The sequence below is a fragment of the Podarcis raffonei genome, chromosome 15 (assembly GCF_027172205.1).
Source record: "Podarcis raffonei isolate rPodRaf1 chromosome 15, rPodRaf1.pri, whole genome shotgun sequence".
NCBI lineage: Eukaryota > Metazoa > Chordata > Lepidosauria > Squamata > Lacertidae > Podarcis > Podarcis raffonei.
Genome location: NC_070616.1, coordinates 36,739,698 through 36,754,833, shown reverse-complemented (window position 1 = coordinate 36,754,833; position 15,136 = coordinate 36,739,698). Strand labels below are relative to the sequence as shown.

The 15,136-nt window shown below is 44.8% G+C and overlaps 1 protein-coding gene across 5 annotated transcripts in view; it reads left to right on the top strand.

Annotated features, from left to right (window-relative positions):
• Positions 1 to 15,136, top strand: part of UNC5D (unc-5 netrin receptor D) — a 406,442-nt gene that overhangs the window by 190,771 nt on the left and 200,535 nt on the right. For all 5 annotated transcript variants that reach the window (XM_053367889.1, XM_053367891.1, XM_053367890.1 and 2 more), the window contains exon 2: positions 951 to 1,169. In XM_053367889.1, coding sequence (XP_053223864.1) covers positions 951 to 1,169 — 219 coding nt within the window. The remainder of the gene's footprint in view (positions 1 to 950; positions 1,170 to 15,136) is intronic.

Here is a 15,136-nt window from a genome sequence, read left to right as displayed (position 1 = left end):
CCTATAGTTGTCTGTGGGTTGACTCACCACCTTCGGTTGTTGCATATGTTTAATTAGTTCCTACTTATGTCACACTTGTAGGCTGGATTATGTTCTCCTCAGGCAACTGGACTCTGCTGCAGGCTCATTCTAGCTTTTCATGCAAAGGGTTGTCTCTATTTTCTCCTGTGAAATGTTGGAGCAATTTTTATATGAAGCCTCTGTTCCGTTTTGTAAAATGGGGATACCTGTCAGAGTCTTGGTGGATGTTGATACTATATCAGTGCTTTCCACTTTAGTGAATATTTCACATCAGTAATGATGCATATTTTATTCTTAATATGATAATTCTGTCATGTGCGCAGCAAACTTGCTTTCTTGCATTCCCCTTGGGCTAGAATTTCACTCTCTTCCTTTGTGCTACATGTCTTTAATCTTACTGAACAAATTTGCACCCTTGGATGGTTGTAGGTCAGCCTTCCCCAAGCTGGTGCTTTCCAGATGCTTTAGACTATAAGTCCCATCATTCCTGAGCACTGGGTGCGCTGATTAAGGCTTTTGGAAGTTCTAGTCCCAAACACCAGGAAGGCACCAGCTTGGGGAAGTCTGCTGCAAATTCTTCTGAGTTGTGAGCACACTCACTGAACTGCCAATTCATAGATGTGCTAGGTGTGCCCCCATTGTCTCAGTTCACTAGTTAGTTAGTTAAATCATCATAATAATCATCTTTCCTTTCTTAAATGGAACTGAAAGTACCATGCATGCTTCCTATCCAGTCATGGACCAGATCCAACCTGCTGAGAACTTTTGCTTTCAGATCTTGTCATGTTAACTGTTGCTGCTGGCCAAATGTATCACGAATGTTGTAAACAACAACACCCAGGTCCAAGCATCCTATCTGGGCCATGATCTAATTTGTATTTGACCAGGATTCCTTCATGTGTGACATTTCCTTTCTTTTTCATTTGCAGGCAATGACAATGGTGAAACCCTCCCAGAGTCCATCCCGTCTGCTCCTGGGACACTGCCCCATTTTCTGCAAGAGCCAGACGATGCGTATATAATCAAAAGCAACCCTATTGTGTTGCGCTGCCGAGCTGTGCCTGCAATGCAGATCTTCTTCAAGTGCAATGGGGAGTGGGTGCACCAAAATGAGCATGTCTCTGAGGAGAGCATGGACGAAAGTACAGGTAAGGAAGAAATTCCGTGTGGCACTGAATGAATTATCTGCTCCAAACACACTGGTCATTATCCTTGTTCACTTGTATCTCAGGTCTACGGATGGCTTTCTCCATTTTCCATTCCCCTGCCCCCCAGTCTTTGGCCATATTTGCACTACACATTTAAAGCAGTATTCTGTCGCTTTAAACAGCTTCCCCCCCAAAGAATCGTGGGTTTTGTAGTTTGCTAAGGCTGCTGAGAGTTTTTAGTAAATAGTTATTCTCACAAAGTTCCAATTCCTATAGTTCCCTACAAAGAGGGGATGATTGTTAAACTATAGGACCCTGGAAGTTGTGGTTCTGTTAGGTTATCAGTAAGGCTACCAATGGCTCCTCAGTCACGATGGATGTGTAAGACTTTCCCTATCAAATGCAGTATGCCTCTGAATACCTGGTGCTGGGAATCACAGCTATAGTATTCAGGTCCTGCCTTTGGGCATCTGTCTGGCCACTGTGAGATCAGGATGCTGGACTAGTTGGGCCTTTGGCTGGCTCCAGGAGGGCTCTTCTTATGTTCTTTCATGAGGGAGTTATAATCAGTGGCGGAGCTTCTGTGATGGAGAGCAGGTGGAAAGCAGGTGGGGCGGGGTGCATCACCCGCAGGGACGTGGTGCCCAGCATGGGCAGGGGGGCAGCCACAATGGCCTCCTACTGGGATTGCGCTGCCAGGGGCGATGTGCTCCCCCCGCACTCCTCTTCCTCCGCCAGTGGTTATAATGCCTGAACGTGTGAAGAGGGGCTTCTGTTTTCAGCTGACCATAGTTGTCATTGTCCATGCAAACACACAGAGAAGCCCCCTTCAGACCTACCTTCTCAAGAAGGGAAGGGAAGGATGGTATACACATGGTGGTAGAGGTGCCAGCTTACGAGAGTGATTTGGGGGGCAATGGAGTACATGTGATGTCCCGACATCGTGCGTGTGATGTCAGGATGTTGGGAGGAGCCGGGGGTGGCTGTGTGGCTTCAGTGGCTGGTGGCTCCTTCTCCTTCTCTTCCTGGCTCTGCCACCAGCAGAAGGCTGCTCCAACTCTCCCTCCCCTCCGCAGCAGGTGGAGGAGGCAAAGGAGCCTCTGTGCTACTTGGACATTGGAGGGGCCCGACCCCAAAACATAAGGGGGGCCAAAAGGGCTTGACCCCCTTGAGCTGGCACTCCTGCATGATGGGGACATTAAGGGTGGGACCAGGACTCATTCATATGTCCTGCATCCTTATCTCCTCTATGTCACTTGTATGCCCAAATAGGTCTTGTGATAGCTAAATATGTTAACTGTGCAGTGAAAGTGTATTGACTCAGAATCAAGAGTCTTTAGGGTTGCAGTCTTAGAGGACTATGCTAGATGCTTTGTGACATTTTGCTGGCTTTTTCTTTGAGAATGGCTCTGCATAGCTTGCTGCCCCACGTTGAGTTGGGAACAGTCATGAAATGTTAGGCCAGCAGTTCACAGCACCATAGTCTGACTCCCTTATTAGTTGTTTGGCAGCTAATGAAGCTAAATGGAAGAACTCTGTTTTGCAATAAAGGCATATCTGCAAAGCGAGAGCTTGTAAGGCTGGGGAGGGTGTTGAGAAATGATCCACAGATTTTATCAGGCTCCGAGCAAATCCTATATCCTTTCTCATTTAGAAACAAACATCTTGATAAGTATTGCAAACCAATTTAACGGTTCTGCTGCCTTGTAATCTCACAGGCCTGTGTTGTTATTACTCCCCCTACACACACACACACACACACACACACACACACACACACACCCTCACACCCTTCCACTTTCCCAGATTGCTAGGCAACTCTGTGTCTTGGAAATAATAATGTGAATATAATATTCTCTTAGAGAAAACACACACACACACCCTTGAATAGGTAATAGCAAGGAAGAACATGCAATTAAAAATTGTCACATTTTCTAAAACGGTGTAGGAAATAAGTTGACTGACAGATTATGGGGAAGAAAAAATACATCATTTTCATAGTGTCATCTTCCAATGGATTTTTTTTTTTTTTGGCAGCTTTAGACTGAAATATATATATACATGAGAAAGCCTTCTTACAATTTGCCCCTGTTTTAGGAGTGGCTCATAGCACAAACTGGGCAATTTTACCCAGGGCACCACACATTGGAATAATTCCAATAGTTCGCACACAGCATGACCAAACCATGGTTTTGTGTTGTGTTCACATTGAGGAACCAGCCTGGGTGAAGCCTTAGAATCCCTTTCTTTCTTTCCCTCCTCATTTGTAGCCAGAGGAAGGACCTTGTTTGTGCTTGCTCTTATCCAGATTTCATAACAGTAGTTGTACGATGTTCGTTTAAAATGCACATTAAAGAAGTTGTGGCTCACCTAAAGAAAAAGTATATCTTGAGTAACAGCTGTACTTGTTGCAAGCTGATAATGCTGCAAAAAATATTTATGGGTAATAGCTTTATTGCCCTTAACATTCACACACTCCATGGCTATGTCAAGAGGAATATTTGAATATATAGATAATGCATAAGATAAATATAATTGGTTTCTAGAGGAATCCTTGCATTGAGTACACTGTATTGCATATTCTTGGATTGTATTCTCATGCAAGACATCGTTCTGTGGTATCTGTATCAAAAGCAACCGCTGTCCTGGAAGCTGTTGCTAGCAGCAGACTATACTGTCAGATAGTCACAGTATTTCAAACTTTGCTTCTTTAAAGGAAAAACCCTAATAAAATGTAGTTCTTTAATCTCGTTGCTAAGATGAAGCTTTAAAAGACATTTTAGTTTCAATTAATAATTAGCTTTAAGAAATTCTAATAAGACTCTGCTTTTTAATTATCCACATCCAAATTGCCAGTACAGGTATTTCAGCCTGCAGGCATCTAATCATCAGAGAGATGAATCCACTTGTTCTGGCAATTGATGCTGCGTGGTCCCTTTAGTGGCACAGCTTGATGTTCCTTTTATTTATTTATATTGAGACACAGATTGCATAGCCGAAAGGATAAGGGCATCCATCTTTATCAGAGTCTGAGTTTCAGAGTCTCCAGGCTACAGAGCCTGAAATTTGCCAGCCCAGCCTTTGAGCTTCCTCCTCAAAGTGGCTTTTACTATGTGAGATCCAACAGGAGACAATATAGTACAGTTGTCAGACTGCTGGGTTTGGCCGGCCTTATTGGTCTAAACCACTGAGCCTCTTGGGCTTGCTGACTGGAAGATCGGTGGTTCGAATCCCTGTGACGGGGTGAGCTCCCATTGTTCTGTCCCAGCTCCTGCCAACCTAGCAGTTCAAAAACACACCAGTGCAGGTAGATAAATAGGTACTGCTGTGGCAGAAAGGTAAACAGCATTTCTGTGTGCTCTGGTGTCCATCATGGTGTTCTGTTGCACCAGAAGTGGTTTAGTCCTGCTGGCCACATGACCCTGAAAGCTGTCTGTGGACAAACGCCGGCTCCCTCAGCCTGAAAGCGAGATGAGCGCCGCAACCCCAGAGTCGCCTTTGACTGCACTTATCTTTCCAGGGGTCCTTTAGCTTTTCCCCTACCTTGCAAGGGACCACTGCAACCCCTCTTGTTCTCTCCTCTCCTCTTTGCTATCCGTGCCTCCCCACATGTCCTCTCTGAGATGTGAGCAGTGGCAACAGAGAGCAGCATTTCCCACTTGCCTTGAACTCTGGATAGGTATGTGGATTGGGAATGGATTGCAGCAGCAAAGACGGTTCTAGGGGAGCACGACTGCACCGGGCGCGGAGCTTCTGGGGTGCTGCAGCAGGCACCACAACTGTGAAGTCCATTGGAAGGTGAAAGGCGGGAGTCGTGCTGGATTTTGCATTACACAGGGTGCCACTGAAATTTGAGACACTGGCAGCAGCAGAAGGTGGACTTGTTCAAGCAGTAGTGAGGCATGCAGTGTGATGAAACTGCCCTCCCAAAACTGATGTCTCTGCTGTTTACCTGGGCAGGGCTGGGACCAAGGCAGGGTCAGAATCATGTGAGTGCACTAAGTCAGGGCAGTGCCATCAATCCAGCAGCCCTGTTGCAAGCATCACAGCACTGTCAGGGTTAGGCTTGGGTTGGCAGGCTCAGATGGAGGGTGGGTAAAACGCTGCTAGCGATAAACGTAATTCCGATTGTGAGGGATTTGCCTCAGCATCTCTGCAGACTCCTTTTAGCATATCCATGATTAAAAGAGAGGTGTGGTGCGGGTGGGAAAGAGGAGCTAATTGCAATAGGAATGAAGTCAGAAACGCAGTGCATGAGTTTGCTTTTGGATAAATCGATAGTCCATGGGCTGCCAGTGTGCTGGTTGGGTGGAGTTTGAGTCAGTCTATGGCACAAGAATAATGAAAGAAAGGAATTTGCAGCTTTGCTGGGAAATAAGTAGCTGCGCTGAATTGATTAAAAAGTCAGAGTTCATTTATTACTGCTTTTTTGTAATTCTGTGTTACTTTGATGATCTCTCTGGATGGAAAACTACACAGTTTCAAAATACTGAAATAAATTACAAAAGAGAGAACTCTGCCCATGCCAGACCTACCTTGCTGACACTTTAGCAGCCCTGTTCTCCATTGTCCCTGCTACCACTAGGGGATGCAAGTCCTGTTTTGCCACTTGAGGCGAAAAGGGAAGAACTGCCTTGCCCTAATGTCACCACCATACCTGATGCCACCAGCACCACTTTTCTACTGCCACCTCCCCTACTGGCAGAGTAGCAATAACAGCATCAGTGCCAATTTTGGCCAATACCAGCGTCATTTCTGTGGAGATGACAAGATGCCTCCTTGAAGGCTTTTGCTGCTTGAGGTAGCTGTTTTAGTCTGCATAATGACTGAGCCAGCTCTGGCCACTGCCCTCTCTTTTCAATTCCTACCCTTGCTTGTGCTCAAATCTTCTGGCTTCCTATTATTAGCTGCTATTCCTACTGCTCGCCAAGCCTTCCCACCTACCCACTTCCTGTGATGACTCTGACATCACAGCAGTTCAGCCAATGGATAAGTGCAGTTACCAGGAACCCATTATTTCACCTGTGGCTCTTACATCCCTGAGAACCAGTGCAATGCAGCAGATAGAATGTTTGACTAGGACCTGGGAGGGCAGAGTTTGAATCCCCTCTCAGCTATGAAGCTCACTGGGTGATTTTGAGACCAGTCACTGGCCACCAAACCTACCTCGCAAAGTTATTGTAACGATAACATGATGTGGGCATGGGGGGGGGGGAGAACCATGAGACCACCTTGAGCTTCTTGGGGAAAATAATAAGAAAATAACATTTAAAAGCAAAATAATAAAAGAACATAAAAATGACAGGCAGCAAACATTTGCTTCAGGTTTTGTCCATGTATATTTTATATGACCTTTTAAAATCCTTCAAAGCTTAATTATATGCTTGTGAAAATGGTAAGTACCCTAGAATAGGTCTGCCCATAAAGAGATTCATTTGTTAGTACAGTGGTACCTCAGGTTACGTACGCTTCAGCTTACATACGCTTCAGGTAACAGACTCCGCTAACCCAGAAATAGTACCTCGGGTTAAGAACTTTGCTTCAGGATGAGAATAGAAATCATGCTCCGGCGGTGCAGCAGCAGGAGGAGGCCCCATTAGCTAAAGTGGTGCTTCAGGTTAAGAACAGTTTCAGGTTAAGAACGGACCTCCGGAATGAATTAAGTACTTAACCCGAGGTCCCACTGTAGTGCTGTGAGTTTGGAGGGCTGTAGGTTGTTTGCCTAAGTCCCTTCTAATGCTTGGATCCAGTAGAGAATCAATTGCTGGAACAACCATAGGAGTTTCTTGGTAATGGCCCCCTAACTATGGGAGACACATGACTCTCTTGGGGTGTTAATGCTGTGAGCCCCTCCATTGTACTCAGGTTGTATATACAGTATATGTAAATAAGCCAGATATCATAAAGACACCATGGTCTCTGCTGTCCCTATTCTGAGGAAACCGAAACCTGGGTAAGCACCTGGAATCTGTGAAGTCTCACACTGTTCAGAGATTGGGATAGTGCGCAAGGGGTATGTAGATTAAATCAGTTTTCCACAACCTGGTGCCCATTCATAGTCCCTGAGCATTGGACATTATTGCCAGGTCTGTAGTCCAAAAAACATTTGGAGGACACCTAGTTGAAGAAGCCTGGATTGAATTAAAATGCCATTAATATCGACGTCCGGAACAAATATTTGAGACAGACCTGGTGCGGTGGCCAAAGGATAATGAATCAAGATGCTTCTGGTTGAAATACCTGCAGGCCATGGTATAGAGGAACAATAATGCTGGCCTACCCTACGGGTCGTATGTTTTGAATATTCGAAAGAATAAAGACATGTTCTAAATGGTTATAACAATAAATGCTACATCTCCTAAGTGCTATCAGGAAGAAGTGGGGAAGAATCTCTTGGGGTGCCTCTACTTCCATATGTACCAGGATGTTTGGTTCCTTCTCATGGCATACCAGAGGGAGAGAGCCTGACGCTTACTGTGTCTCATTCTCATCATGCTAAACAATGGTTTGGCATGATGTCAGAACATGACTGATTAATGGTAGCTTGCTTTGTCTGTTGCTTGATGGTGCTTGAGGGCACAAGTCATCCTTTGTTATGAACCGAACGCTTCTAGGATGCAGATAAAGCTAGTTAAGAGTTTAAAATAAATTGAGAAAAAGGAAAGCCTCCCCCCCTTCAATTTTAACATTTTTGAGAGCATGCTTCAAATTGGCTCTAAAGTACTCCCAACTCCTGTTTTCCCAGTAGGATGAGACCTGCTATGAGTAACTAAAGTTTTCATGTCTGATAAATAAAAAGATTACAGCAATAACTGCTGTCAGCATTTTTCTCATTTAAACAAATAAAGCTGACAAATGATGAAGTTTGGTGCTTGCTCCGTTATGTTTAGCACATACCAAGCAATTATTCATCCTCTGCTAGCATTAGTCTGTCTGCTGCTAAACCACCCAGCAGTGCAGAAAGCTTATTAGCATAGCAATACCAGAGGCAAAACTCCCCATATTCTTTGAGGCTGTGCTGGATGACAAAGGATGATGCTTATAATTTGCACAATAATTTAAAGGGATGGGCTACCACTGTGAATTGGAATTACATAAGGTATCGGGGAACAATGTTGGTTTTCATTTATAATGCATTGGTTCTTACTCGAGTTGATTAGAGGTTCTTGCCATGTAATTTCTATTATTATCGTTCCCGTCGAGGCAGGGGAGATCTGTAGTTTAAGGAAACAGCAAAATATTTCCCCTCTCAGCAAGGAGGTCTCCCTCCCTAACTGTGCCTGGTGTGCCTGTCTTATTTGTTAAATTTGCACCCCACCCTCTGATGGAGACACATGAGGTTGTTCCATGTCACAAGTGGGGAAGCTGAATATGGCCCTCAAGGCCTTGTTTTCTGGCCCTTGGGACTCATCCTCCTCAGCCACACTCTCATTTCCCCAGACCAAGCCCCTCACTGCCCTTACTTCACATTCTGCTTTAGTGATTTTGCGCTTGGATTGTGGTAATGACTCTTGCTTCCCTGGATAGAAGATACAGAGCTCTCTCTCTCTCTCTCTCTCCCCCCAAATTAGCTGACTGTACAAAGGTGAAACATGTTCCCCACAACTGCATCTTGCAGTCTGTTGGAGTTTGGCCTGTGGAAAATCGAGGGCTTCAAATCCCCACTCGGCCATGAATCTTATAGACTGAACCTTTAAGAATGTGTGTGTGTGTGTGTTTGTGTGTTTTATTGGCATGGTCTGCTAGATTTTGGTCTCTTGGTTTCTGGTGTGCATTGAATGTGTACTTATTCAGGTGTCTGGTGGAGAAAATCTCAGCATATTTTCAAAATGTTTTCAAAAACCCTTTTGCTTTTAGAATATCAATGAGGCATTTTTACTTCTAAAACAAGAAGAACACAGTGGCTCAGTTTGATTGTAATGCTGAACACAGTTTAGCCCTCTGGAGGCCAGTGTCAAGGAGCCTAAGTGAAGCATCCCCTTCCTCACAGCCAAGAGGAGGACTTTTGCAGAGTTTAATTTCACTTTTAAATAAATTTATCTTAGAGTTATGTTCAAACCGAAAACATTCAGCAACCAAGGCGCGGATTCTGATTGGCTGCAGGAGCCTCCTGCACTCAGTTGGAAATCACATGAGCCGCGTCGGACGCTCAGCTTCCAGAGAACATTCACAAACTGGAACACTCACTTCCGGTGTTCGGGAGCCAAAATGTTCAAGTCGCAAGGCATTTGGGATCCAAGGTACAACTGTCTCTTGATCCCCCTTCAAAGTCTAGAAACCTCTCTTGGAGGATTACAGAAGGAAGTGGGGGCAGGGAGGAAATTAGCTAAACTCTGGACTGGTTTGGACTTTTTAATGATTTTTATTTCAAATGGCGAACTGTGTGTGACTGATTTTCCAATTAGAAATGCCTGGTTAGTCCACCTTATGAACTGCTGCTCAGAATGAGATTTTTAAAAGCAAAGGATGATCTTCATGCATGGACCACAAATTATTAAGTCCCTACCTGGATACTTTTTAATCAATGAGCTTCATCTCAGTCTTTCTTCAGGCATTCAAAATAATTCATAAGGGCCCCAGGGAGGGGTGCAAAATGCTGACCCCTCCCACAGTGTTTGTGTGCCTCAGGCACCCTCAGCTTTCCTACATTGGGAATGTCTGGTGAGGCCTTTTCCTGTCTGAACATGCTTAGAAGCTCCTTTCAGTCTTTCCAACTCAACATATTAAGGTCATGGTGGAGCAGATCTGTCAAGAACATATTTTTTCCCTCCTATTTGAGCCTCATGCATTATTTTTGAATGCTGAATGAGATCAAATCCATTGTGTTTGCAGAACTTAGCCAGTCAGCTGGGTTTGGAAGCTCTCACACAGGCATTCTGAGAGGGGTGGCTGTTCCTCTTGTTTACTCCTAAGTACCAGATAGGGACGCGGGTGGCGCTGTGGGTAAAAGCCTCAGCGCCTAGGGCTTGCCGATCGAAAGGTCGGCGGTTCGAATCCCTGCGGCGGGGTGCGCTCCCGTTGCTCGGTCCCAGTGCCTGCCAACCTAGCAGTTCGAAAGCACCCCCGGGTGCAAGTAGATAAATAGGGACCGCTTACTGGCGGGAAGGTAAACGGCGTTTCCGTGTGCTGCGCTGGCTCGCCAGATGCAGCTTGTCACGCTGGCCACGTGACCCGGAAGTGTCTCCAGACAGCGCTAGCCCCCAGCCTCTTGAGTGAGATGGGCGCACAACCCCAGAGTCTGTCAAGACTGGCCCGTACGGGCAGGGGTACCTTTACCTTTAAGCACCGGATAATACCCAAGTTCTTGTATTAAGAAAGGAGTGTGTGTGTTTAATTTGTCTGTTCTTTCCAACCACTCATTAATTTGATAAATTGATTCCCTCCCCTTGGTCACCATCACCTCTCCCCAAAATTCCTATATTAGTTAGCCTTCCTTCATAAGCAAGTTCTCCAAGGCCTTGATATTCTAGCTGTCTTTCTGTACCCTTTTCAGTTCAGTAATGCTATTTTTGAGATAGAGTTACCAGAACTGTACATGTAATCACACCAAAGGTTCTTATATCCCTTAGATTATTTTCTGTACTGTTGAGATCTTTGTAATTTATATTGATGGCATTATGACAGCTGGCAAATAATAGCAAACATACTGGCCACGGTGCTTTAGCATGACAGAAATGAGTGGTAACAAGCCTTAGGCTCTTTCACCTCTTCCCCATTCCTCCTCCAGTAAGGCTGCAAGAAAAAAAAATGATGGCTTTTGATTAGCTGGGACGCGGGTGGCGCTGTGGGTAAAACCTCAGCGCCTAGGACTTGCCGATCGCATGGTCGGCGGTTCAAATCCCCGCGGCGGGGTGCGCTCCCGTCTTTCGGTCCCAGCGCCTGCCAACCTAGCAGTTCGAAAGCACCTCCGGGTGCAAGTAGATAAATAGGGACCGCTTACCAGCGGGAAGGTAAACGGCGTTCCGTGTGCTGTGCTGGCTCGCCAGATGCAGCTTGTCACGCTGGCCACGTGACCCGGAAGTGTCTGCGGACAGCGCTGGCTCCCGGCCTATAGAGTGAGATGAGCGCACAACCCTAGAGTCTGGCAAGACTGGCCCGTACGGGCAGGGGTACCTTTACCTTTACCTTTGATTAGCTGCAGTTTAGTGTGTTGTTAGTTCCTAAAGTGTAGTTAGATCCTAAACTGTGGACAACGTCAACAATGTTTTGTTGTCAGCATCATAACCCACATCTTGAAGCTGGCTTGTTTCAAATAAACCCTGTTTAACCTTGTGGGTTTGGACCTCATAGCAAGCTACAGTTAATCTAAACCAGAAGTAAAAGCTTCTGAACCAAGCTCAAGGCTTGCTGTGGCTCATTCTCAGCACAATAAGCCATGGACATCAAGCCTACAGTCTTTCAGATGTTGCTGGACTACAGCTTCCATCTTCCCCAGACATTGGTCAGACTGGTCGCAGCTGATGATGCTGTAGTTCAGCCACATCTGCAGGACCACCAGTTATCCCATCCCTGCACTAAATTAAGGTTTGGCATGGTGTCCAAATGTGGACATTTTCTGTGTTGTGGCTACATACTGTATGCCACCATAAGCTCCTTGGAGGAAAGGTAGGCAGTAAATATAATTAAATGACGATATATAGTGATCATGATGGATTTCTGGATATTTTAGGTGCAGAAGCAATGTGTTCTTGAGCACCACTTGATTGGGGGCAAGCACAGAGGTAGGTCTATTTATTGCATTCATGTCCTGCTTTTGGACTTTCCAGAAGCACTTGATTTACCACTGTGGAAAATACAATGGTGGGCCAGATGGATTTCTTCACTAATTCAGCAGGGTTTTTCCTATGGCATGTGTCTCAACTAAGTATGTGAGCTCCAAGGTGTCTGAATCTCACAACACAACACAACACAAGACAGGCAGTATATGAACTGGAACTGAAAGTTCCAAAATACTGATGAACCTTGGTATTAATGTACCAACAAGTGTCATTTGCAGTCTGGCAGTGGCAGGTGGGAGAGACAGTCACCATCTTGAGTGTTTGTGTGTGGCTGGCTGGTTGCATTCATTGCAACCATACTGAAAGTTGTGAAATGGACAGAGGGACCTGGGGAGCCAATTGGCATCCAGGCTAGGCTCCCTGAGGGGCAGGGCATCAGAGCAGGCCTGACAGAGAAGTGCGCTCATCAAGTCTTCCCCTGGGAGAGAGAGAGAAAGGGAGGCCTGTCTCAAACACTCAGTCTCAGTCTAGGTTTCTCACCCATTCTTTTCTGTTTACTTTGACAGTTACTTTTTTTACAGGGACATAGTGGTCATCCATTAACATTGCTATGGGCCACGGGTGGATTGGCTTGGTCTTGTGGGGTTTCACCTACCTCATAGCAATCAGGAGGGAGGGGTCCACCAGAAGCGGTTCACGCCATAGAGGACTCCAATGTGGGCCACCACCCCATCTGTCAGCTTAGAGCATATCAACCAAAAAGCAGGTTGGTTGTTAAGAAGAGCGTGGAATGTATAAGAGCTTTGGAATGACGCAGTTAAAAATGCCGTCGCCATATTGGGAAGTTCTGTCGGAGGTCTTGAGTCTGGGAGGAGAAAGAGAGAAATAGAGCTGTTTATATATTGTGGGTGAAACTCCTCAGAGGGACTTAAGAGCGACAGTTTTGCGAGATTAATGATGGAAAGAGCGATGTTATCTATGAAGGTGATGATATATGGAAACCATCTCAATTTGAGGATTGGAAGAACGGAAAAATTCACACAGGATTATTATTGGTGTTTATCGGCTTAAGGAGACTATCAGAAGAGATCATAAAGGAAAAAGAGAAAATATATGAACAAGATGTGATGTAGAAACAGCAAGATAAGATTGGATAGAATTATGAACTCTGTTTGGACTGATTTGGATTGATTTGGACATTAACGCAGTAGCAAGAAGATGATCAGAATCCCCCTTCGGATCTTGAAATATGGGTCCCCCCAACAAAATTTAAAATTCAGCTTTGTAATTCAGAATTTATGTGATGTGATTTAATTTGATTTGATTGGCCGGTTAATAAAAATTATTTTAAAAAAACAAAAAAAACAGAAAGCAGTTTGGTTGATCAATGTATCCACACCAATGCCAATGCTAAACCTATTCTTCTATAATCTATATAGATCAGGAAACAAAGGTCTCAACTACCTTGTCTTGATTTTGCTGTCCTTGGATGGTAAAGCAGATAGAATGCTGGGTTTGCCAAAAATTTCACTTAACATCCTTGAGCAAGATATGTGTCAGCTTTAGAAGAGGCTTTTCCAGCTACAGAGTTATAGGGTGGGGGGACTGGAGATGTGTCCCCCTTTAACAATTCTAGTAGTTGCATCTGTGACATTTCCTCACCTTTTCATCCACTGCGGATCTTTCTCCCCTTTTCTGTACATATTACAAATCTGCACCTCTGTTGCTCACTGAAGGAATGGGTTAACTCCTGAATGCCTCTTGATGCTTGCGATTAAGTGGGTGCTGATTTATAGAGACTCTAGGTTTACAATGCTGAAAATCAATAGTCACCAAGTGCAAATCAGATTTATTTATAGAAGCAGATCCTAAAAAGCCCAGAGAGTTTCATCTTGCATCCAGATCTTGGACAAGACTGGGGGTTGGGAGTATGAATCCAAAAGAACAACTGTGGTTCAGTTGCATGTATTTCAGAGCTGCCTGCCCACCAACCTGTCACCCTAGTTCATTTCATCTCCTACAAAGGTCTTACAGGCTAGCACAGATCTGCACTGGTTAGAACTGAGAACAGTGGAGCCCTGAGGGCTTTCAAGAAAGTAGATTTGAGCCCTACTCCCATAAGAAGAATCAGATCAAAGTTCTGTTCAGTCCAATATCCTGCTCCAAATGGTAGGTAGCCAGTTGCTTATAGGAAGTCCACAAGCACCACATCCCTATTGTGTGCTCCCAGAAAATAATGGTAAGAGGCTATGGAATGCTTTCTCCAGTAAAATCCACCAGGTGCAAACTTTAACATTATTTCAGATTAAGACATCTTCTCCTAGACTTCTGAGGGATTATTATAATTCTAGAATCCTAGAATTGTAGAGTTGGAAGGGACCTCAAGGGTCATCTACTCCAACCCCCTGCAGTGCAGGAACCACAGCTGACAGATGAAGGAGAGTCCCCCACCTTCTGAGGTTGTCCATTCCATTGTTGAGAAGCTCTTACCACCAGAAAATTCTTCATAATGTCTGGTTGTAATTCCCTTTTTTGGAATTAGAATCCATTGGTTTGGGTCCTACACTCTAGAGCAGCAGAAAACAAGTTTGCTCCTTCTTACATGTGACAACCCTTCAAATATTTGAAGATGACTGCCATAGCACCTCTCAGTCTTTTCTTCTCCAGGCTAAACTTATCCAAAGCTTGGTTTCCAGACCCTTTATCATCTTGGTCACTCTCCTCTGCACACATCCCAGCTGCTCAGTATCCTTCGTAAACTCTCTGTGTGTCTGCATTTTGGGGATATTGTTTTATTATTAAACTTGGTGGTTGGTTGGTTTTTAATTGTGCATTTAAGTCGCTGAGAGAAGTTTTGTATTACACAAATAACAAATTGAATTATTCATCATCTCTCTGAACCAGGAACCATAGACAGACCTATCTTGTGACAGAAAATTCCCATATGTTTACTTGGCACTGTGTGAAGAAGTACTTTGTTTTGCTTGTCCTATATCGACTGCCCATCAGTTTCACTGGATGACCCCGAGTTGTAGTCTAATGAGAGGAGCAAAACCAATTGTCTCTATCCATTTTCTCTTTACCACACTTAATATTGCTTCCCAGATACTGGGCAAAAGTGTAGATGCAGCTTGCTTCAACCAGTCCATAGGTTTAAGAATGTGAGAAAAGCCTGTCGGATCAGGCCAAATGCTCATCTGGTCCAGCATCCTGTTCTCACAGTGGCCAACCAGATGTCACAAGCAGGAC